The 26,720-nt window shown below is 39.7% G+C and overlaps 1 protein-coding gene across 5 annotated transcripts in view; it reads left to right on the top strand.

Moving 5' to 3' along the window:
- The window catches only part of espn (espin), an 87,413-nt gene that overhangs the window by 28,090 nt on the left and 32,603 nt on the right, over positions 1-26,720 (top strand). For all 5 annotated transcript variants that reach the window (XM_079637537.1, XM_079637536.1, XM_079637534.1 and 2 more), the window contains one exon: positions 6,477-6,638. In XM_079637537.1, the coding sequence (XP_079493663.1) occupies positions 6,477-6,638 (162 nt within the window). The remainder of the gene's footprint in view (positions 1-6,476; positions 6,639-26,720) is intronic.

Below are 26,720 nucleotides of genomic sequence, written 5' to 3'. Positions count from 1 at the left end.
GTTGTAGTTGTGTTTAACTTTTTTTCTGACTGTGTTTAGCATTTTGAAACATAAATGCATCACAGTGCAAATTGTGTTTTAGTGAGTGAGAAAGTGTTCAGAGTTTTGCAAAAAGATTTATGTAGATACATTCGACAAATTGGTTTAGGCTTTTGAGAATTTGGTTTAAATAATAGGATTTAGTGTTTTAGCAATTCAGAAAAACTGTAATATACTGTATGAACAATGTAGAGACCACAATATATTAACTATGAATTAACTAAACTAATATTTTGTAAGTACTTTATTACTGTATACTTCTTATAAAGTGTTACCAAACTTTCTTCTCCTGCGGCAGCACAGCTGAAAGGTTTTTTTTAGCTGTGCCCTCTACTGTACAGGCGTGAATTTGCATTTCCTTCAGCCTGAGGCTTTTTCATTTCACGTTTGGTGTGAAAGGGTCTTTATATGCCAAAATAGATGAGAAAACGTAATGCAAAAGTAACATGATACATAACTTTCCACTAAAAGTAACTAAAACAAACAAGCAACCTCAACCCTGGTGAGAAATCGTAATGCAATAGTAACATGATACATTACTTTCCATTAAAAGAAACTAAGTAATGCAATTAGTACTTTTTGAGTAAAGCAATATTGTAATCCATTACTTTTAAAAGTAACTTTCCCCAACACTGTAGTGGCATCCATCACTACTATATCCACCAAACATAATGAAACTTTCAGCTAGACCCTGTCTATGACTTCTGACCCTCTGCCTGACCCCCGTCTCTCCACTGTGTCCATAGAGCAGAGACGGTGATTAGTCTCTAAGAAAAATTGTCCCTGTATGTTTAGTGTATCCTAGGGATGTGGCAACCTTCGCAACTTTACAAAATCCCACACTTTTTAGAAGATAATAATTGCTAGGCATTCACGAGCACAGATGCTGAAAAAATATCCCTCAGATTGCAATACATGTAAAAAAGGTGTTGTTTACAGTAATGCACTTTCTGTACATCAGTCTATGGATAACAAATGTTAAAATATAGCATCTTAGTTTATAAGACTAGTTTATAAGAGTCGCTTACTAGTGTTGTCTGTCTACATTTTTATCCAATATAATTCCTTTCATGATTATTTAGACAGGTCAAATAAATATTTTTGTATGGAAGAATTAATTTACAAAAATACAACCTGAATTTCTGCATTTAACCCTCTGAAATGCTTTGAAATTCTATTGTACTGCACTGTTAAAAAATAATTGATGAAAAGTTATTTCAACTCTCTTAATAATTGTTGTTAGTAACACATGATATAATAATGTAATTATGTAACAATGTAATATAATAATGATTATGGGAAATATTTTTTAAAGGTTGTACATATAACTCAGCACTTGACACTTGGGAATTCTGCTTGTCTAACATGGGCTTTTATGTAGTTTCAAGTAATTCACATTTCTTAAATACAGTATTTATGACTCAATAGGTCCCATAAACTGGAAAATATGTTATAGAGTGTAAGTACATTATATAAATATTTCATGACCAAATCATGACTAATTCAATACATAATTATCTTCACAGCGCAAAAATGTTGTCTCCTTCTAATGAAAATAAATACTTTAATAAGACATGAAGAACCTGTCGTCTCAAATCATATGCAGTCTGCTTTTCCTTTTATGGTCAAAGACTTTAGGCTGCAGAACTGCTGTAATGCTGTTGGGCGGGGGTGATCGTGAGGCGGGATTTAGGGATGCCAATCATACACTTACTTAAAAGACTATACTTTTCAGGAGATGGAACCTTTCAGGATTTAATTTATTTACAAAAGAGAAATCACATATAAGAGTGCTTTATCTCAGTTGTTTCACCTAGACAGCAATAGGATTGAATGAAGAGCAAAAGGAGACCTTAACATTTCAAGTTTCAGAAGAGATCTACACAATGTCAAACAATTTGTCAAAGTCGGCAATCAAAATATTTCAACTTGAGCATCTCATCAAATTATCTGTGCTGTTATTAACATTATTCTCTATTTTCTTACTGCATATCATAAATGTAATTTTTTTTCAACCTTACAGGTGAGGCGTGTAATGCTAATGTTACATGATGTGGTGAATAATACTTGTACTGTATATGCAAAGAGAAATATAATACATACTGTTTATTTTTCGCTTATTCTCACACAAATATTTATCAACGTTTGAAGGGGAAAACATTGGAAGAAACAATGTATATTAAAGAAAAAAACATCTTTACCATGGCTTGAATACCATGGTAAAACAAGTATGCATAGCAACCGCATACTGACAGTTCTGGGTTGTGTTTAGTCTAGTTCAACTCGCTCAAGGTTAGTTTGTTTATAGAGCTCTAATATATTTGAATACCACACCATTTAGTAACTCAGGCCCATATTAGGCTATGATTCGTTCAACTTACACTAGAATGTTATATAATTTCACCTGAGTTCACTTTCAGGCTTATTTTTAATCCAAGATCAGCACTTCATTCAACATAATTCTGATACACTTGGTGTTCTTATACACAAAAGATTCACAATATGTTCTATTTCTAATTCACACTGTTCTGCTACACTCTTATCACCCACTGCCACTTGTTATTTTTGTAAATCAACTACCTTTGAGAGAGATCTCCACTTTTATTTGTAATCAGATTCCCTTCGGTGGCCGGTGTGCATAATACAATCCTTCGACCGGTGAGAAAGCCGAGTCGGAACGGCCATGCTTAGCCACTGTGTCACAATGGTTTGCATAAGAACCCATGAGCGCTGTGACCTGTGGTTGGTTAACAGGTGAGCAGTGAAGTCATGGCTCTGGGATGTGATTGTTTGAAAGGGGCGGGGAAAGGCAAGTCATGTGTCAGGTAGAATGACTCACAGTAGAATGGAGATCCTGTGACACCTGTGCATCTACCGGCTCTCAGTTTAAACCTTTGCGTAAGGTGACAGCACTGTGGAAAGAAATAAGGGCCGTCAGAAAGGGTAAGACTGCTATTCAGTGTTATTTTGTTATGGAATAATGATGGTGGCAAGCGTTAAAACTGTGTTGGTTTGATTTACTTGTAAGTACCCCAGCTTTGTGTGCAATTATGTAATTGCCTTTGCAGCTGTAATAGGCGTTTTTGTCAGGAATGTTTTCAGTTATTACTTATGTTTAATTATTATACGATAATGTAACCTCTGGTTGGTTGGTTGGTTGGTTGGTTGGTTGGTTGGTTGATTGGTTAGTAACCTGTGATAACCTAGAGAACCTTTCAAATGCATTGAATGCATAATCAGATATACGTCCAACTGCACTGCATTCATTTTCTTCACTCAATTTGTCTTCATCTAACCTTACTGCACACTCTTTAGATCGGTAACAACTGAGTCCCTGTGTGTTTCAAAAGCCTGAAGAATAAGTATTGGTGACTGGTGATGAAAAATTTAGCAGGTTTTAAATAGGCTCAGGTCCGTCCACATTGTATAGAGGTCAGCTATAGCCTTTCAAGCAGCGATTTCCCTGAGGTATATGATAATCAAACCATCTGCACTGGGATGAATCGAGTTACACTGGGAGTAATTCTGCATGGAGGACAGTGCTTTAGACAACAATGCAAATTCGATGCTGGAAGAACATGCATGGATAATACCATCCTGGCATGAGGCATAAAAGCCCTCAGATGACAGAATTCAAATTCATTGTCATAGATGTGTGGATATGCTTTCAGGCACAGAGATCATGCTGTATTTTTAATGAAAGGTACCTTTAATGATTTAAATCATAAAATAACATCAAACAACTGATTTATGTCTCACATCTCTTGCTTTTCTTTAAGTATTCTGTGACATTATTTGTTTTAGAATTACATTGCATAAGGTTGATTACTATGCAAATTCAAGGACTTTGCATTAGGGAAATCTTGAGAGAAAACAAAGCATTGCCTTTTTGTGTTGGAAATTTCTAGAAAGTCTAAACATGTCTGAGATTGCTCCAATGTAATTTCTGTTGTCCTTGTGATGTTAAGCCTTCACTAAAGGCAGGTGATGGTTTTAGATCAGTGATGAAGATTCACTATCATACACAAGTGAGTGACAGCTGCAGAAAGTGAAACCGTTCAGTACATTGATACTGAAACAACATACAAGGGGTCAGACAGTCTCTCTTTTAGCCTGCTGTGTTGTTTGCCTTCTACTAAGACGGTGAGGCTTAGAAATCCATGTTACAGTTCAGCTTTTGTGCCATGAAAAGTCTTTTTGTTTTCAGGGAAATCAGCTGGTCACATGAGGCTTTTCCACATAAACTCAAGAGGAATTATTGAGAGTTTATATGGCTTAATTAGTCAGGTTTTTCTAAAGTGGAGCAACTTTAATATGGGATTAAAATTAAATAAATAGTCTGTTTCAGATTACTTAGAATCGTGTAAAAACAAAAGATCTGGCATTGGTTTGTGGCATTTTCAAGCAGTGCTATCAACAGTGGGAAGGAGAATCGTCAAAATCGTGTCTGACAAATTAAATAAGAAATGTCACACTGATAAAGCCTGTCACGTACAAAGTAAATATACCTTTTCATGGTGTGCGTGTGGGCGGGAAGTCAGTATTCAAATATGTAATGTGACGTGTCATTTCAAAAAGTGACAGCAGCTTCTGCCGTGTGATGCTAAAGTTTCTGCTATACTTATTCAATTTCTTCTAAAACGTATTTAAACAAAACATTTTTGTTAATTCTTGTATTATAATTATTATTCATATAACCCCCCCCCCCCCCCCCAAAAAAAATGCACACTTATTAAAAAGAGTATAAATGATGACCAGTTCCCTAAAATATACAATTTTTAAATGTACACTGTATAAGGAGTGTAAATGTTATGAAAATTAAGTGTTACAAAAAATGTTTGCACGATAATAATGTAGGTGGAGATTTGTACGTGTTAATGTTCTGTCAGGATTGAATGTTGTTTCTATATATGTTGGAGTTTTAAGGGTTACCATTGTGCTGAAGAGTCTGTGGTTAGGTCAAGGATGGGTCAAATAATATTGTGATTATACTAATGCTGCATGATATTGTATTTAAAACAGACCATCACAAAACAATACAGTGATAATCTGCTAGTTATGTTAGATTTAATCTTAAAAAGATTTATCTAATGTATGTTTCTAATTTTAAGGATTTTACTCGATTCAATTATTTTTTGTCACTCTAAGTATTTGAGTAGAGTTTATAGTGTAATTTAATTATAAAAATACTATGTTTAACGGACTCTTGAAATAGGTCCACAGTAGGCCTACTCATAAATATTGTTTTTTAAACTTCAATGGTTAAACCGTTTCAATGGAAACTAAAAATATACCTTACCCAAAAATGAAAATCCTGTCATCAATTGTCGTTCTAACCCATAAGACTTTTGATATTTTAATGAAATCTTAGAAATGTCTGTACCTCCATTGAAAGTCCACACAACTACCTCTTTGTCGCTTTGTCTTCATAAAGAGATCGTAAAACCAATTTATATGAATCTAGTGGTTTAGTCCAAATTTTCTGAATAGACACGATCAATATGATAGATAGATATGATGAAGAGATTTAGGCTTATTCACACACAAACATTCATCTATTCACACATCAGTTGTGGTAAACGGAAGCTCAAGCATCTTTGCTTGACGCATGAGAACCAATGAGGTTCATTCTCATGTGTTACGCATGCACGTTTGAGCTTTTGCAAGAACCAATGAGGTTTGTTCTTATGCATCATGCAAGTACGGTTGAGCTTCTGTTTATGTTCTCTTATCAATGTTTACATTTGAGTAAAAGCTTTAATTCAATCGGTTCATCATATAAAACGATTTCTAATTTCTCAATTCATATTGATTAGTTTTACTATTAGTTGATTAGTTAAAGCAACAAATTGGTAGTTGTATGTACAGTCAATGGAGGGACAATTTAAACATTTAAAAAATCTTAATTTGTTTTTCGAAGATGAATGAAAGTCTTGCTGGTTTTGGAACAATGACTTCCAAACCAGTAAGTAACCAATTACTGATGTAACCAAAGTAATTGATGACATTTATTTGTTCATTTTTGGGTGAACGAACCCTTTAAAATCTGCATAAAAACAGAAGGTGCAATTGTCTTTTCTTCCCAATTGTGGTGTGTATCTGAAAGATTTAGGGCAGAACTTGATTTTGTTTATCTGGAAATGATTGGATCATTGGATCACTGTTGTCCTATCTCATGTGAGTGACACAAATGCCGTCCTTGCGCCAGTAAACACACCTGGAGATTTTGTTGCAAAGGGGAGTTATTATTAAAAAATAATGCAAAAAGGGCACATGCATTATTTTATTTTTAATATGATTCGTCAATTTTGATTTCATGGTGACTTTAACTCTTAGGATTTTACCAATATCCAAATATTACTATAGGGCCGTAGTTTGTTAAAATTCTGCATTTTATTTTGTTTCAATCTCTGAACATGTGCTGTTTATTTTGGCAGGAGTTAAATCCTGGCGAGAGCCACGAAAGACTTCGAAGAGTCGACTCTAACCGGAAGTCTCGTAGCTTCAGCAAGCAGCCCAGCACTGGGGATTACTACAAAACCCTGGGTAGCGATACCACGGACCAGTACCCCAACAGAGCCATGGCACCCAACGAGGAGGTAAAGCAATTACATATTCATGTTCATATTTGTCCAATTTAAGTAAAAGTATGAATGGTTATCTGTATGCTTGCTACATCTTAAGTCTGGACTTAGGACTTGGACATCAAATAATATCTGTAAGACTAACAATGCTACAGAATAAAAAAAGTGGTGAAAAGGTGATACTTAGTCAAGTGTTTAGTATTTTAGTGATTTCAGGTACAGAGGACCCCAACGAGTATTTGGAGACTTACATACCTCTCAATGTCATTTTATTAGATAATGAAATATTAAAAAATTCTAATTCTGTCATCATTTACTCACCCTCAAGTTGTTTCAAACCTGTATGAATTTCTTTTTTCTGCAAAACACAAAGGAAGATATTTTAAGAATGTCAGTAACCAGACAGTTGATGGACGCCACACTGACTTCCATAGTAGGAAAAAAAATACTATGGAAGTCAATGGGTTCCATCAACTGTTTGGTTACCGACATTCTTCAAAATATCTTATTTTCAAGTGAACTATTCCTTTAAGTGTCATCTGCAAACAAATGCTGCTTTTATGGCAGATTTTTATCAGATGTACAGGTGTCCACATGCCTGATTTATTACATTAACTAACATATGACAAACACAAACTAATACTTTTTGTCTACCTTTTGGACAGTATATATTTCTGTATCATCAGAAACCTAGCGAACTTCTTTGTTTTTTGTTTTTTTCCAAAACCATAGTTCATTTTCCTAAGTGAGAGCTTACAAATGCTACAGTAAACACTACATCAAGACTGTAATGTTAGCTAGCAGGTGAGCAGATGCAAAGCTTTGCCCTTTATTTACATCATAAAACGTATTATTGGAACTGTTAATAGAAAAAGCAATTTGAAATAATAAGAACAGATGAACAAACAACAAATGGTCCAGACAAAGTGGGAACTGCTCCATTTCAGGAGAAGCTTTTGTGCTTAGCCTCATTGTGGTTCTGCAAGCTGTTCTCTGTCAAATATGCAGCACACAGATAAACGTTGGGTTATAATCTTTTAGCCTGACTCCGCCCTTCTACGTACTTCCACTCAATTTTAATTTTCCTTCAGAACTACGTCTGGGCTTGCGGTATATTCTTGGGTTTTCTCCGATCATTTTTTTACCAGTCCAACCAGCGAACAGAGGGAGTGGTTGAGAACGATGACGTTGAGATTGTGCGCTAGTTTGAGTTGACATACGTCACGAGACTCACGACTAAACGTTAGCGATTGGTTACGGCAGATCCAGAGTGGCTCTGGGCAGATCCAATAGTTTTAAACTTCAACAGAGTACCCGCCTTCAAGGAAGTTAATGCTTGTCAATGGAGAGCGGCCAGACTCTCTGTACAAATGAAATGTACGAGAGTCTGGTAGGACCAGGCTAATAATTTTTAGGAACAGTGTTTAAAATAAATTGTAACCACTCTAGGTTCATCAGCCTTAGGAAGGTCAAACAAATGAGTTTTGGAAACGGGGTGGAAAAAACAGTGTCTCTTTGACATAGCAGCAGCTCAGCTCAGCCTCGTCCCCTTTTTTGCGTATTTCATGGGCGCTGATTATTTAAATGAGAAAAATTGAAAAAATTAAAAAGCATAATAGGGCCCCTTTAAAAAGCTTTGCTTGTATTTCATAGTTTTTAATAAGATCTTAAGCATTGCAAAGCACAGACACTTTGTCTCTATGCATTTCTACACTAAAATGCTCACAACTGAAACTTAAAATAACTGAATGATGAAATGTATCGATAGCAGGAAACAATGTCTTACATCATGTGACTTGGAAAACCACAACCATTATGGTTGCCAAAACACAAAGCAGCTGTTTCCTGGGCTGTCAGCTGTCTTCTATCTAAATGAAGCTGGTTTCACTCCATCACCTGTCACATTGCAACATAAATCCATGCAAGGTGGGGCATCCCAGAGCTAGCATTGCAGTTCAACATTTATTGTTACACACATTGGGCTTCTGGGTAAACAGTACTGCCTTCTCTTTATTGTGTTATGTAAGTCTGACGGCTGGGCCTAGAAGTATTGTGTTTGCTCCTGAACTCTCCATTTACTAGAGCAGATTTCTCCTATTATAAATGAAGAAAATGTACATTTACCTTTCAATCAACTAATCCGATTTCAGGGATAGGTTTACAGTTAAAGTCAAGTTTAAGCTTAAAACAAGGGTTAGGGACTTCTACGTCATTCTTATTCATCTGACTTTCTTTCTTCCATGGAATGCAAAAGGAGATTTCTAGCAAAATGTTGAAGCTGCTCTTTTCCAAATTAAAGTGAACATATTTTAAGTATAGATTTTAGAAACCATTGGAGAAACATAACCCTAGTCTGTATATGGGGGTAAATAATGTCAAAAATGTGATACATTTTATTTCAGTAGCCCACTTTATACATTCTAACTATAAACAACTTTTCTCCCCTTTATTTATAGCACTTTATACAATACATATTGTTTCAAAGCAGCTTGACAGTGATAACAGGAAAATGTTTCAATGATGCAAACAGTTAATTTCGGCTGTACAGCAGCTCTAAAAGAAAATAGTGTCATTGTTTAGTAGAAGTCTATTCAGTGTTGATTCAGTTCTGTTGTAAAGATCATCCATTATTAAATTAGTTCATTTAATCTATAAAGCAGTTCTGCAGAAAAACAGTGATGTCTTCTTCCAGGGCTACGTTTCCCAGAAGCACTATAAGCCTAAATTGATCGTAGAGACCATGGTTCATGGTTCTGGCTTACAATGCTCTTGGAAAATGCAGCTTAGCTCTGTTCAGTTCTCATCAAATAGTGTAAATGCAGTCAAATCAATAATATTGTTGAATATTAAGTGAATTATACTTTGTAGCTACACGTCAACTAACACTTAGAGTATTGATAGACTGTTAGGTTAGGGTTATGATTATGGTTAGGGTTAGTAGAATAATAAAAAGATAAAGATAAAGTTAATAAAATTACTTATAGTCTGTTCGGGGACCATTAAAATAAAGTGTTAATATTATTTAGCAGACACTAATACTCTAATATTATGAATATTGTATAGTTGACACACGGTTGCATAGTTACTTGTAGTTAGTAAAATGTCTAAAGTGGACTATCTAAATAAAGTGTTACCCAAAAGGTGCCATTTCTGTTTATTTGAATTAATCCTAAGGAATTTTAAGAGAGACATCTCTCATATCTAGAGAAAGAATAATTTGCAAGATATCAGCGTTTCATATAGCCCTTCTCTGCTATTGGATCTAATCTTCATTGAGCCAATTAGATGCCCAGTGGGGCATCTGGCCACTTGATTGAACCAGATGGCACTCCACATGTCCCTTTGGGGAATGACCCATTAACACGGACATGCATGGGACATGAAACGCACCATATGGTGGAGATAGTGATGATTATGAGGAGGGGAGGGGATAACTGGCACGTGCGTGGCACGCGTCCAAGAGGTGGGGGGTGCATGGGGTGAAAGGTCAGGGCTTGTTTACTTGGCGTCAGTCGATAGGGGCGGGTGGTCTCTAGGGATTCTGAGTGTGAAGGATTGCCGCTCTTAGCTTAGCAGATGTCCTGTCATTCCAGCAAACCACTCAATTAGATCTAATTGCGTATTCACCAGCGGTAATACATACAGCGGGGTGCAGTGGGAGGTATGTGGGTCAGATTAAGTGGTTTTGGGAAGTATATTTGTTATTCTATTCAGCCTATGATCATTTTAGTGTCCACATTTTAACCCTGTAAAGCCTGACATATGAAATAATAGTTATACAAATATTTAGACAAAATATTTAAACAAAAACTTTAACAAAAAAACATGTTTTTTAATCTAATTTGATTTTCATATAGTATGATATACAGTAGGGCAATATGGAGATAACACTTGAAGAGGGGGGAAACTTTTTATTCAGAGGACCAAACTAAGCTAAAATATGCAGTTTGGTGCTATTTACAGTATATAGCCAAAAAGTAAGACGAAATTCAGAGATCTTTAGAACAGTACAGCAGACTACTATAATCTAGTAAACCTAAGTTGTTTCAGTCCAGCATGTGTTCATATTGAAATATTACTGACAATATGAAAGTTATTCTTTTGTTTATTTTATACAAATCATTAAAGATTTAACTGCTAACATATGTGTATCACGACCTGAAGGGGACATTTTTAGAATTATACTAAAAATAACTTTTTGTGAACTTTAGTACTTGGTAAAAAAGTATCAATTACAGGCCTGAACGCATGTACCTTGATCATGTTGATAATTTAGAGGATTTATACATTTACGTAATAAATATGATACATTAGGTTGTAGGGTTAGTAAAATTAGACAAAAGTTACGAACATAGATGACAGATGACCACTTCAAAACATGTTCTGGCTAATTTCTGACACTTGTGTCACCTAAATACAAAAAGTAATGCAATTTGTTTTAAAGTCCCCCTGTAGTCAATAATTGTATCCCTTAAAACTAATATTTGTTCACCAAAATTACATATTTAAATGTTTTTCCTTGAAAAAAACAAATTCATGCCTTATAATAGTTTGAATGTAACTCTACACCCTTGCCCCATTTAGTATACACAGAATGAATATGCAAATTAGACACGCCTCCACTCACTCACACCAGCTCAGAGATCCACTCGTTGATGATCACACGTTGACGTGATTGGTTGCAAGGTAGTTTGAGACGTCAGAAACACCAGTGATTTCAAACCGCATTTTTGAGACAGTTCACTGCAGTTTTAAAGAGAAAACGCTCAGCAATGGTGTTGACTTTGCATTTGCACATGGTGGGCCCTATCTTACACCCGGCGCAATGCAGCGGCAAGCGCGACGCAAGTGTTTTTTGCTAGGTTCAGTCCAACGCAGTTATAATTTTCACGCTGCGCCATGTTGTTTAAATAGCACATGCATTTGCGCCCATTTGTGCTTGTCTGAAACGAGGTGTGTTCAGGCGCATTGTTGGTGTGTTGCTATTTTGAGGCAACTGAAATAGACTGCGCCATTGACCAACTGAAACCTGGTCTAAAGTCAATGGCGCAATATTATTAGGGCCCAAGCCTTGAAAAGGCGAAGGCCCTATTGTTTTCCTCCGGATTATTAGGGCCCAAGCCTTGAAAAGGCGAAGGCCCTATTGTTTTCCTCCGGATTATTCTTCTCTATTATTATTTAGGGCCCAAGCCTTGAAAAGGCGAAGGCCCTATTGTTTTCCTCCGGATTATTAGGGCCCAAGCCTTGAAAAGGCGAAGGCCCTATTGTTTTCCTTCGGATTATTATTATTATTATTTTTCTTACGACTATTCGGGCACTTTTGGGTCTCTTAACGTGCTCAAAAACTCTTGAAACTTTGCACATGGGTCAGAACCCGCGGCCATTAGGGCCGGACTGAAGCTGGTACCCGGGCGTGGCATGGGGGCTCGACAGCGCCCCCTGGAACGGGGTCCGAAAACTTGGTCCATAATTCAAACACGCTTGCATGTAATAATATGAAACTCGGTACACTTATAGATCTCATCGGTTCATATATCCTTCGTGCTCTGACTTTTTACCCCAGCCCAACAGGAAGTCGGCTATTTGGCGTAGTTTAAAAAACACATGCAATGGAATTTAAAATACTCCTCCTAGAAAATTCAACCAATCACCACGAAACTCGGTGTGCATGAAGTCAAGACATGGAGGATGAAAAATTGCCAGGGGATTTTTGATATCTCGAACGGTTTGGCCGTGGCGAGGAAACGAATTTATGGCGAATATTGGAAACAGGAAGTGTGTTATAACATCCTCATACATTAATTGATCTTGATGAAACTTCAGCAGTGTGTTCGCTGTAAGAGGCCGATCACATGGATGTGACTATTGTGAGTCAAAGTTATAGCGCCACCAACTGGCAGCAGGAAGTGTGTCACTTTCAAAATGCTTTAAAATCACCCAATTATTTTTACCCGATTTGCTTCAAACTTTATGTGTATAATGTAAACACACGGCAGATGTAGACCTGTGAAAGGATTATTGATATCTTAAATACTGTTGCCATGGCAACGCATCAAACTTTAATATTCTTTTTTAAAGTTTTTGAGACTCTTAGCATACTTGAAATTGCATGAAACTCGACAGACACTTTACATTTATTGCCTAGTACACTTGTGCAAAGTTTCAGAAACGGGCGTGGTAAGGGGCTCAGTAGCGCCACCTTTAGTCAAAAATGGGGTATTAGTTTTACCTACAGTAACAAAAATCGGTATTTATATTTATCTCCCCGAGCCGGACAACTTTCTAATTTACAGTCATTAGCTCCGACCAACAGGAAGTCAGATATTTTGGTTTGAATGTGATTTGATGGGAATTTTGCCAGTCTCTCTCAGTGTCTGTGTGTGTGAGAGAGGAGGGGGGGCTTTATTTTAACCCTTTCTCTGCTGTGTGGGACGTCTCGGGCACTTTTGGGGCCCTTAACGTGCTCGAAAACTCTTGAAACTTTGCACACAGGTCAGAACCTGCGGCCATCAGGGCCGGGCTGAAGCTGGTACCCGGGCGTGGTAGGGGGGCTCAACAGCGCCCCCTTTAACGGGGTCCGAAAACTTGGTCCATATATCAAACTGAATATTGCATGAATTAGTATGAAACTCGGTACACATATAGATCTCATCGGGCCGAACAACTTTCGTGCTCTAAGTTTTACGCCAGCCCAACAGGAAGTCGGCTATTATGGGTTGTATGAAAACGCACGCCCCTGGAATTTTATATACTCCTCCAAAAAATTGAATTTGATCTTCACCAAACTCGGTCAACATGAAGTCAAGACATTGAGGATGCTAAATTGCGGATGGTTTTTTGATATCTCGAACGGTTTGGCCGTGGCGAGGAAACAAATTTATGGCGAGAAAAGAGAAACACGATGTGTTATAACGTCTTCATACATTAATTGATCTTGATGAAACTTCAGCAGTGTGCTCGCTGTAAGAGGCCCATCACATGGATGTAACTAATGTGAGTCAAAGTTATAGCGCCACCAACTGGCAGCAAGAAGTGTGTTACTTTCAAGATGCTTTTGACAAAAGTGGGGGGTTAGTTTTACCTACAGTAACAAAACTTGGTATGTATATTGTGCACATCGAGCCGGACAACTTTCTAATTTACAGTCATTAGCTCTGACCAACAGGAAGTCAGATATTTTGGTTTGAATGTGGTTTTGTCTCTCTCTGCCTCTCTCTGCCAGAGTTCCCCCTGCCATTCTGTGTGTGTGAGTGAGTGTGTGTGTGTGTGTGTGTGGAGAGGGGAGGGCACACACATAGACAGCCCCCCCCCCCCCCCCCCCCATTGTGTGTGTCTGTGTGGGGAGGGGAGGGAGGGCACACACACAGACAGCCCCCCTGTCTGTGTGTGTGGGGACTCTGGGGAGGGGAGCAGAAAGACTATGAACAATTGTGCCATCTAGTGTTTTATACTATGTATATGTGTTTTTTTTCTTTTAAACAAGTGTTTTAAAGTACAGTAATTTCAATTAATATATATACCACACTTCATAGGAATTTTCGGTGTTGTGTACTTACAATGGCTGCTGATTTCATGTGTCCGTTAAGTCCATGAGACTGTAGGGTGTCTAATTTTTCATTTTAGGTTTCAGAAGGGTGCTCACGCATACTTTGTGGTTGATATGTGCCCTCGATGCGCACTATTGCAGAACACACACTGATGCAAGCTCTAAAGCAGACTTCTTCTGGACAGTCAAAGCGGAGTTACGTTATTGCCCGTTGTGCACAGGAACCCTAAAGGCACCGGGGTGGCGGGTTTTTTTATATATATATATATACATATATATATATATATATATATATATATATATATATATATATATATATAAATAAATATAGCTGCAAGCAGCGATGGAGGGCCCAAGCCGGTGGCACCGCCACCTCGGTGCCTTTAGTGCAACTAAAGGCACCGGGGTGGCGGTGCCACCGGCTTGGGCCCGTAATCGCTGCTTGCAGCTATATTTAGGGCCCGAGCACCGATGGTGCGAGGACACTATTGGAATTGCTCTGTTTATTATTATTATTAGGGCCCGAGCACCGATGGTGCGAGGACACTATTGGAATTGCTCTGTTTATTATTATTATTATTATTATTATTATTATTATTATTATTTTCCGCATTTAACTGCATTTTTGAGGGCCTAAACATGCACGAAAACTCACGAAAATTTGCACACGCGTCAGAACTGGTGAAAATTGACATCTGATATGCGTTTCAGAATTGGGCGGGGTAAAATGGCTCGATAGCGCCACCTATAAAGGTTCAACGGAGTGCGCCTCCCGCTACGTTTCACGTACGTGTACGAAATTCGGTACATACATGTAATGACCCAATACCTACAAAAAAGTCTCTTGGAGCATAGCCTTAAACACAACAGGAAGTCAGCCATTTTGAACTTCCTCTCTGATTTTTGTGCAGTTTTTCACATTTTCAGGCCTCGTACTTTAACGAACTCCTCCTACAGTTTTAATCTGATCATCTTCAAATTTGGTGAGTGTAATCTTAAGGCCTTTGCGACGTTAAATTGCGAAGATCTAGAGTTTTCGTCGAAGGGCGTGTCCTCGGCGGCCTGACAAATTTTGATGTTTCGCCATGAAACAGGAAGTTGCTGTAACTCAGGCAAACAATGTCCAATCTGCCCCAAACTTCACACGTTTGATAAGCGTTCTTTCCTGAACACATGACCATGCTCAAATTCAGTTACAGTCATAGCGCCACCTGCTGGCAACAGGAAGTGACATGTTTAACACTGTTTTGGACTCCTAATAACATATAAAAAATTGTCAGCAAGTGCTTAACATGTTAACAACATACTAGAAACAAGCTAAAACATGCTAGCAAACATTAGCTAAGTGCTAAAGCATGCTATTACTGCAATTACATAGGAATTTGCTGTAACTCAGGCATTGAATGTCCAATCTGCCCCAAACTTCACACGTTTGATAAGCGTTCTGTCCTGAACACATGACCATGCTCAAATTCAGTTACAGTCATAGCGCCACCTGCTGGCAACAGGAAGTGACATGTTTAACACTGTTTTGGACTCCTAATAACATACAAAAAAGTGCCAGCAAGTGTTAAACATGTTAACAACATACTAGAAACATGCTAAAACATGCTAGCAAACATTAGCTAGGTGCTAAATCATGCTATTAATGCAATTAAATAGGAATTTGCTGTAACTCAGGCATTGGATGTTTAATCTGCCCCAAACTTCACACGGTTGAATATTCTCATGTTTAACACATTTACATGAGAATATTCAGTTATAGTAATAGCGCCACCTACTGGCAACAGGAAATGACATGTTTAACACTGTGATGCTGTACTAGCAACATATTAAATATGCCATTGAGTTATAAACATGTTAGAAACCTGTTAAAACATGCTAGCAATTCTTAGCTAAGTGCTAAAGCATGCTAATGCAATGAAAGAGGAAGTTGTTGTTACTAAAGAAGGCAATGTCCAATCTTTCCCAAACTTTACACGTTTGATAAGAGTCCTGTCCTGAACACATCTACATGACACTTTTCAGTTATAGTAATAGCGCCACCTACTTGCAACAGGAAGTGACATGTTTGCATTCACAAGTGACTGTGATGCATTACTAGCGACATATTTAATATGCCATTGAGTTCTAAACATGCTAGAAACATGCTAAAACATGCTAGCAACACTTATCTGAGTTATAACGCATGCTATTATCCCCATAATCAAGGACATTTTTGTAACTGACTTTGACATACTCCTCCTATTTTTACCTACTTAAATGCACATTGCCCACCGTGCTCTGTCTTCCTAAAGCCACCGGGTGGCGGTGGCACGGGTGCGAGGGCCCTTTCATCGCTGCTTGCAGCTTTAATTATTATTATTATTATTATTTTCCGCATTTGATCGCATTTTTGAGGGCCTAAACATGCACGAAAACTCACGAAAATTTGCACACGCGTCAGAACTGGCGAAAATTGACATCTGATATGCGTTTCAGAATTGGGCGGGGTAAAATGGCTCGATAGCGCCACCTATAAAGGTTCAACGGAGTGCGCCTCCCGCTACGTTTCACGTACGTGTACGAAATTCGGTACATACATGTAATGACCCAATACCTACAAAAAAGTCTCTTGGAGCATAGCCTTAAACACAACAGGAAGTCAGCCATTTTGAACTTCCTCTCTGATTTTTGTGCAGTTTTTGGCATTTTCAGGCCTCGTACTTTAACGAACTCCTCCTACAGTTTTAATCTGATCATCTTCAAATTTGGTGAGTGTAATCTTAAGGCCTTTGCGACGTTAAATTGCGAAGATCTAGAGTTTTCGTCGAAGGGCGTGTCCTCGGCGGCCAGACAAATTTTGATGTTTCGCCATGAAACAGGAAGTTGCTGTAACTCAGGCAAACAATGTCCAATCTGCCCCAAACTTCACACGTTTGATAAGCGTTCTGTCCTGAACACATGACCATGCTCAAATTCAGTTACAGTCATAGCGCCACCTGCTGGCAACAGGAAGTGACATGTTTAACACCGTTTTGGACTCCTAATTAACATATACAAAATTGCCAGCAAGTGCTAAACATGTTAACACCATACTAGAAACATGCTAAAACATGCTAGCAAACATTAGCTAAGTGCTAAAGCATGCTATTACTGCAATTAAATAGGAATTTGCTGTAACTCAGGCATTGAATGCCCAATCTGCCCCAAACTTCACACGTTTGATAAGAGTTCTGTCCTGAACACATTTACATGAGAATATTCAGTTATAGTAATAGCGCCACCTATTGGCAACAGGAAGTGACATGTTTAACACTGTGATGCTGTACTAGCAACATATTAAATAAACCATTGAGTTATAAACATGTTAGAAGCATGTTAAAACATGCTAGCAATTCTTAGCTAAGTGCTAAAGCATGCTAATGCAATGAAACAGGAAGTTGTTGTTACTCAAGTAGGCAATGTCCAATCTGCCCCAAACTTCACAGGTTTGATAAGAGTCCTGCCCTGAACACATCTACATGAGAATAATCAGTTAGAGTAATAGCGCCACCTGCTGGCAACAGGAAGTGTCATGTTTAACACCATTTTGGACTCCTAATAACATATAAAAAATTGCCAGCAAGTGCTGAACATGTTAACAACACACGGGAACCATGCTAAAACATGCTAACAAACATTAGCTAAGTGCTAAAGCATGCTATTCCTGCAATTAAATAGGAATTTGCTGTCAGGCATTGAATGTTCAATTTGCCCCAATTTCACACGTTTGATAAGAGTTCTGGTCTGAACACATTTACATGAGAATATTCAGTTATAGTAATAGCGCCACCTACTGGCAACAGGAAGTGACATGTTCAACACTGTGATGTTGTACTAGCAACATATTAAATATGCCATTGAGTAATAAACATGTTAGAAACCTGTTAAAACATGCTAGCAATTCTTAGCTAAGTGCTAAAGCATGCTAATGCAATGAAACGGGAAGTTATTGTTACTGAAGAAGACAATGTCCAATCTGCCCCAAACTTCACATGTTTGATAAGAGTCCTGCCCTGAACACATCTACATGACAATTTTAAGTTAAAGTAATAGCGCCACCTACTGTCGACAGGAAGTGACACGTTTTAAACTGTGATGCATTGCTAGCGACATATTTAATATGCCATTGAGTTCTAAACATGCTAGAAACATGCTAAAACATGCTAGCAACACTTATCTGAGTTATAACGCATGCTATTATCCCCATGATAAAGGACATTTTTGTAACTGACTTTGACATACTCCTATATTTACCTACTTAAATGCACAATGCCCACCGTGCTCTGTCTTCCTAAATCCACCGGGTGGCGGTTGGCACGGGTGCGAGGGCCCTTTCATCGCTGCTTGCAGCTTTAATTATTATTATTTTTCTTACGACTATTCGGGCACTTTTGGGTCTCTTAACGTGCTCAAAAACTCTTGAAACTTTGCACACGGGTCAGAACCCGCGGCCATTAGAGCCGGACTGAAGCTGGTACCCGGGCGTGGCAGGGGGGCTCGACAGCGCCCCCTGGAACGGGGTCCGAAAACTTGGTCCATAAATCAAACACGCTTGCATGAAATAATATGAAACTCGGTACACTTATAGATCTCATCGGTTCATATATCCTTCATGCTCTGACTTTTTACCCCAGCCCAACAGGAAGTCAGCTATTTGGGGTAGTTAGAAAAACGCATTCAATGGAATTTAAAATACTCCTCCTAGACGATTCAACCAATCACCACGAAACTCGGTGTGCATGAAGTCAAGACATGGAGGATGATAAATTGCGAGGGGATTTTTGATATCTCGAACGGTTTGGCCGTGGCGAGGAAACGAATTTATGGCGAATATTGGAAACAGGAAGTGTGTTATAACATCCTCATACATTAACTGATCTTGATGAAACTTCAGCAGTGTGTTCGCTGTAAGAGGCCGATCACATGGATGTGACTATTGTGAGTCAAAGTTATAGCGCCACCAACTGGCAGCAGGAAGTGTGTCACTTTCAAAATGCTTTGAATTTACCCTCTTATTTTTACCCGATTTGCTTCAAACTTCATCTGTATAATGTAAACACACGACAGATGTAGACCTGTGAAAGGATTATTGATATCTTTAATACTGTCGCCATGGCAACGCTTTAAACTTTTATATTCTTTTTGGATGCATTTGAGGCTCTTAACATGCTTCAAATTGCATGAAACTCAACATGCATATCACATTTATTGCCTAGTACACTTGTGCAAAGTTTCAGAAACGGGCGTGGTAAGGGGCTCAGTAGCGCCACCTTTAGTCAAAAATGGGGTATTAGTTTTACCTACAGTAACAAAAATCGGTATCTATATTTATCTCCCCGAGCCGGACAACTTTCTAATTGACAGTCATTAGCTCCGACCAACAGGAAGTCAGATATTTTGGTTTGAATGTGTACTATTTGGAGCATTTTCCCTCTGCCCCTCTGCGTCTGTGTGTGTGTGTGTGAGGAGGGGGGCTAGTTTAGTTTAACCCTTTCTCTGCTGTGTGCAAAATCTCGGGCACTTTTGGGTCTCTTAACGTGCTCAAAAACTCTTGAAACTTTGCACAAATGTCAGAACCCGCGGCCATTAGAGCCGGACTGAAGCTGGTACCCGGGCGTGGCAGGGGGGCTCGACAGCGCCCCCTGGAACGCGGTCCGAAAACTTGGTCCATAAATCAAACACGCTTGCGTGTAATAATATGAAACTCGGTACACTTATAGATCTCACCGGTTCATATATCCTTCGTGCTCTGACTTTTTACCCCAGCCCAACAGGAAGTCGGCTATTTGGCATAGTTTAAAAAACACATGCAATGGAATTTAAAATACTCCTCCTAGAAAATTCAACCAATCACCACGAAACTCGGTGTGCATGAAGTCAAGACATGGAGGATGAAAAATTGCCAGGGGATTTTTGATATCTCGAACGGTTTGGCCGTGGCGAGGAAACGAATTTATGGCGAATATTGGAAACAGGAAGTGTGTTTATAACATCCTCATACATTAATTGATCTTGATGAAACTTCAGCATTGTATTCGCTGTAAGAGGCCGATCACATGGATGTGACTATTGTGAGTCAAAGTTATAGCGCCACCAACTGGCAGCAGGAAGTGTGTCACTTTCAAAATGCTTTGAATTCACCCTCTTATTTTTACCCGCTTTGCTTCAAACTTTATGTGTATAATGTAAACACACGGCAGATGTAGACCTGTGAAAGAATTATTGATATCTTAAATACTGTTGCCATGGCAACGCTTTAAACTTTTATATTCTTTTTGGGTGCATTTGAGGCTCTTAACATGCTTCAAATTGCATGAAACTCAACATGCATATCAGATTTATTAGGTACTAGGCATGTGTGAAGTTTCAGAAACGGGCGCGGTGGAGGGGCTCAGTAGCGCCACCTTTAGTCAAAAATGGGGTATTAGTTTTACCTACAGTAACAAAAATCGGTATTTATATTTATCTCCCCGAGCCGGACAACTTTCTAATTTACAGTCATTAGCTCCGACCAACAGGAAGTCAGATATTTTGGTTTGAATGTGATTTGATGGGAATTTTGCCAGTCTCTCTCAGTGTCTGTGTGTGTGAGAGAGGAGGGGGGCTTTATTTTAACCCTTTCTCTGCTGTGTGGGACTTCTCGGGCACTTTTGGGGCCCTTAACGTGCTCGAAAACTCTTGAAACTTTGCACACAGGTCAGAACCTGCGGCCATCAGGGCTGGGCTGAAGCTGGTACCCGGGCGTGGCAGGGGAGCTCAACAGCGCCCCCTTGAACGTGGTCCGAAAAACTTGGTCCATATATCAAACACGTTTGCATGTAATAATATGAAACTCGGTACACATATAGATTTAATCGGGTCCGAACAACTTTCGTGCTCTAAGTTTTACGCCAGTCCAACAGGAAGTCGGCTATTATGGGCTGTATGAAAATGCATGCCCCTGGAATTTGATATACTCGTCCAAGAAAAATTATCCTATCGCCACCAAACTCGGTCAGCATGAAGTCAAGACATTGAGGACGCTAAATTGCGGACGGATTTTTGATATCTCAAACGGTTTGGCCGTGGCGAGGAAACGAAGTTATGGCGAGAAAAGAAAAACACAATGTGTTATAACGTCTTCATACATTTATTGATCTTGATGAAACTTCAGCAGTGTGTTTGTTGTAAGAGGGCGATCACATGGATGTGACTATTGTGAGTCAAAGTTATAGCGCCACCAACTGGCAGCAGGAAGTGTGTTACTTTCAAGATACTTTTGACTAAAGTGGGTGGGTTATTTTTACCTACAGTCACAAAACTCGGTCTGTATATTGTGCTTATCGATCCAGACAACTTTCTAATTTACAGTCATTAGCTCCGACCAACAGGAAGTCAGATATTTTGGTTTGAATGTGGTTTTGTCTCTCTCTGACAGAGTTCCCCTGCCATTCTCTGTGTGTGTGTGTGGGGGGGGGGGGGGGGGGGGGAGGGAGGGAGGGCACACACACAGACAGCCCCCCCCCTTTTCTGTGTGTGTTTGGAGGGGAGCAGAAAGACTCACACTGATGCAAGCTCTAAAGCAGACTTCTTCTCGACAGTCAAAGCGGGGTTACGTTATTGCCCGTCGTGCACAGGAACCCGAAAGGCAACGGGGGTGGCGGCTTTTTATATATATATATATATATATATATATATATATATATATATATATATATATAAATAAATATAGCTGCAAGCAGCGATGGAGGGCCCAAGCCGGTGGCAGCGCCAGCCCGGTGCCTTTAGTGTAACTAAAGGCACCAGGGTGGCGGTGCCACCGGCTTGGGCCCGTAATCGCTGCTTGCAGCTATATTATTATATTACTACCTTTTGGGCACTTTTGGGGGCCTTAACGTGCTCAAAAACTCTTGAAACTTTGCACAAATGTCAGAACCCGCGGCCATTAGAGCCGGACTGAAGCTGGTACCCGGGCGTGGCAGGGGGGCTCGACAGCGCCCCCTGGAACGCGGTCCGAAAACTTGGTCCATAAATCAAACACGCTTGCGTGTAATAATATGAAACTCGGTACACTTATAGATCTCATCGGTTCATATATCCTTCGTGCTCTGACTTTTTACCCCAGCCCAACAGGAAGTCGGCTATTTGGGGTAGTTAGAAAAACGCATTCAATGGAATTTAAAGTACTCCTCCTAGACGATTCAACCAATCACCACGAAACTCGGTGTGCATGAAGTCAAGACATGGAGGATGCTAAATTGCGAGGGGATTTTTGATATCTCGAACGGTTTGGCCGTGGCGAGGAAACGAATTTATGGCGAATATTGGAAACAGGAAGTGTGTTATAACATCCTCATACATTAATTGATCTTGATGAAACTTCAGCAGTGTGTTCGCTGTAAGAGGCCGATCACATGGATGTGACTATTGTGAGTCAAAGTTATAGCGCCACCAACTGGCAGCAGGAAGTGTGTCACTTTCAAAATGCTTTGAATTCACCCTCTTATTTTTACCCGATTTGCTTCAAACTTTATGTGTATAATGTAAACACACGGCAGATGTAGACCTGTGAAAGAATTATTGATATCTTAAATACTGGCGCCATGGCAACGCTTTAAACTTTTATATTCTTTTTGGGTGCATTTGAGGCTCTTAACATGCTTCAAATTGCATGAAACTCAACATGCATATCAGATTTATTAGGTACTAGGCATGTGTGAAGTTTCAGAAACGGGCGTGGTAAGGGGCTCAGTAGCGCCACCTTTAGTCAAAAATGGGGTATTAGTTTTACCTACAGTAACAAAAATCGGTATTTATATTTATCTCCCCGAGCCGGACAACTTTCTAATTTACAGTCATTAGCTCCGACCAACAGGAAGTCAGATATTTTGGTTTGAATGTGATTTGATGGGAATTTTGCCAGTCTCTCTCAGTGTCTGTGTGTGTGAGAGAGGAGGGGGGCTTTATTTTAACCCTTTCTCTGCTGTGTGGGACTTCTCGGGCACTTTTGGGGCCCTTAACGTGCTCGAAAACTCTTGAAACTTTGCACACAGGTCAGAACCTGTGGCCATCAGGGCCGGGCTGAAGCTGGTACCCGGGCGTGGCAGGGGGGCTCAACAGCGCCCCCTTTAACGGGGTCCGAAAACTTGGTCCCTATATCAAACTGAATATTGCATGAATTAGTATGAAACTCGGTACACATATAGATCTCATCGGGCCGAACAACTTTCGTGCTCTAAGTTTTACGCCAGCCCAACAGGAAGTCGGCTATTATGGGTTGTATGAAAACGCACGCCCCTGGAATTTTATATACTCCTCCAAGAAATTTAATTTGATCTTCACCAAACTCGGTCAGCATGAAGTCAAGACATTGAGGATGCTAAATTGCGGACGGATTTTTGATATCTCGAACGGTTTGGCCATGGCGAGGAAACGAATTTATGGCGAGAAAAGAGAAACACGATGTGTTATAACGTCTTCATACATTAACTGATCTTGATGAAACTTCAGTAGTGTGTTTTTTGTAAGAGGCCGATCACATGGATGTAACTAATGTGAGTCAAAGTTATAGCGCCACCAACTGGCAGCAGGAAGTGTGTTACTTTCAAGATGCTTTTGACTAAAGTGGGGGGGTTATTTTTACCTACAGTCACAAAACTCGGTATGTATATTGTGCTTATCGAGCCGGACAACTTTCTCATTTACAGTCATTAGCTCCGACCAACAGGAAGTCAGATATTTTGGTTTGAATGTGGTTTTGTCTCTCTCCGACAGAGTTCCCCCTGCCATTCTGTGTGTGTGTGTGTGTGTGTGTGTGTGTGTGTGTGTCTGTCTGTCTGTCTGTCTGTCTGACACTCCCCCCCCGTGTGTGTCTGTGTGGGGAGGGGAGGGAGGGCACACACACAGACAGCCCCCCTGTCTCTGTGTGTGTGGGGAGGGGGGCAGAAAGACTCTATTAAAAATAGGTATATTGTGGCATCTAGTGTTTTATACTATGTATACATGTGTTTTTTCTTTTAAACAAGTGTTTTAAAGTACAGTAATTTCAATGAATATATATACCACACTTCATATTAATTTTTGGTCTTGTGTACTTACAATGGCTGCTGATTTCATGTGTCCGTTACCGTTAAGTCCATGAGACTGTAGGGTGTCTAATTTTTCATTTTAGGTTTCAGAAGGGTGCTCACGCATACTTTGTGGTTGATATGTGCCCTCGATGCGCACTTTTGCAGAACCCACACTGATGCAAGCTCTAAAGCAGACTTCTTCTCGACAGTCAAAGCGGAGTTACGTTATTGCCCGTCGTGCACAGGAACCCTAAAGGCACCGGGGTGACGGTTTATATATATATATATATATATATATATATATATATATATATAAATAAATATAGCTGCAAGCAGCGATGGAGGGCCCAAGCCGGTGGCACCGCCACCTCGGTGCCTTTAGTGTAACTAAAGGCACCGGGGTGGCGGTGCCACCGGCTTGGGCCCGTAATCGCTGCTTGCAGCTATATTTATTTATTATTCTTCTTCTTTATTATTATTATTATTTTACTACCTTTTGGGCACTTTTGGGGGCCTTAACGTGCTCAAAAACTCTTGAAACTTTGCAAAAATGTCAGAACCTGCGGCCATTAGAGCCGGACTGAAGCTGGTACCCGGGCGTGGCAGGGGGGCTCGGCAGCGCCCCCTGGAATGGGATTCAAAAACATGTCCATATATCAAACACGCTTGCATGTAATAATATGAAACTCGGTACACATATAGATCTCATCGGGCCGAACAACTTTCGTGCTCTAAGTTTTACGCCAGTCCAACAGGAAGTCGGCTATTATGGGTTGTATGGAAACGCATGTTCTGGCATTTGAAACACTTCTCTTAGAGAATTCATCCGATGACCACGAAACTCGGTGTGCATGAAGCCAAGACATGGAGGATGATAAATTGCGAGGGGATTTTTGATATCTCGAACGGTTTGGCCGTGGCGAGGAAACAAATTTATGGCGAATATTGGAAACAGGAAGTGTGTTATAACATCCTCATACATTAACTGATCTGGATGAAACTTCAGCAGTGTGTTCGCTGTAAGAGGCCGATCACATGGATGTGACTATTGTGAGTCAAAGTTATAGCGCCACCAACTGGCAGCAGGAAGTGTGTCACTTTCAAAATGCTTTGAAATCCCCCTCTTATTTTTACCGATTTGCTTCAAACTTCATCTGTATAATGTAAACACACGGCAGATGTAGACCTGTGAAAGGATTATTGATATCTTAAATACTGTTGCCATGGCAACGCATCAAACTTTAATATTCTTTTTTAAAGTTTTTGAGACTCTTAGCATACTTGAAATTGCATGAAACTCGACAGACACTTTACATGTATTGCCTAGTACACTTGTGCAAAGTTTCAGAAACGGGCGTGGTAAGGGGCTCAGTAGCGCCACCTTTAGTCAAAAATGGGGTATTAGTTTTACCTACAGTAACAAAAATCGTTATCTATATTTATCTCCACGAGCCGGACAACTTTCTAATTTACAGTCATTAGCTCCGACCAACAGGAAGTCAGATATTTTGGTTTGAATGTGATTTGATGGGAATTTTGCCAGTCTCTCTCAGTGTCTGTGTGTGTGAGAGAGGAGGGGGGCTTTATTTTAACCCTTTCTCTGCTGTGTGGGACTTCTCGAGCACTTTTGGGGCCCTTAACGTGCTCGAAAACTCTTGAAACTTTGCACACAGGTCAGAACCTGCGGCCATCAGGGTCGGCCTGAAGCTGGTACCCGGGCGTGGCAGGGGAGCTCAACAGCGCCCCCTTGAACGTGGTCCGAAAACTTGGTCCATATATCAAACACGTTTGCATGTAATAATATGAAACTCGGTACACATATAGATTTAATCGGGCCGAACAACTTTCGTGCTCTAAGTTTTACGCCAGTCCAACAGGAAGTCGGCTATTATGGGTTGTTTAAAAACGAATCCCCCTGGAATTTTATATACTCCTCCTAGAAAATTATTTCGATCGCCACCAAACTCGGTCAGCATGAAGTCAAGACATTGAGGATGCTAAATTGCGGACGAATTTTTGATATCCCGAACGGTTTGGCCGTGGCGAGGAAACGAATTTATGGCGAGAAAAGAGAAACACGATGTGTTATAACGTCTTCATACATTAACTGATCTTGATGAAACTTCAGTAGTGTGTTTTTTGTAAAAGGCCGATCACATGGATGTAACTAATGTGAGTCAAAGTTATAGCGCCACCAACTGGCAGCAGGAAGTGTGTTACTTTCAAGATGCTTTTGACTAAAGTGGGGGGGTTCTTTTTACCTACAGTCACAACGGTATGTATTTTGTGCACATCGAGCCGGACAACTTTCTCATTTACAGTCATTAGCTCCGACCAACAGGAAGTCAGATATTTTGGTTTGAATGTGGTTTTGTCTCTCTCTGACAGAGTTCCCCCTGCCATTCTGTGTGTGTGTGTGTGTGTGTGTGTGTGTGTGTGTGTGTGCGTGTGTGTGCGTGTGTGTGTGTCCGTCTGTCT

Source organism: Phoxinus phoxinus (genome assembly GCF_949152265.1).
Source record: "Phoxinus phoxinus genome assembly, chromosome: 15".
NCBI lineage: Eukaryota > Metazoa > Chordata > Actinopteri > Cypriniformes > Leuciscidae > Phoxinus > Phoxinus phoxinus.
Note: the sequence above shows the minus strand (reverse complement) of the source record. Positions and strands in the feature narration are given on the sequence as shown.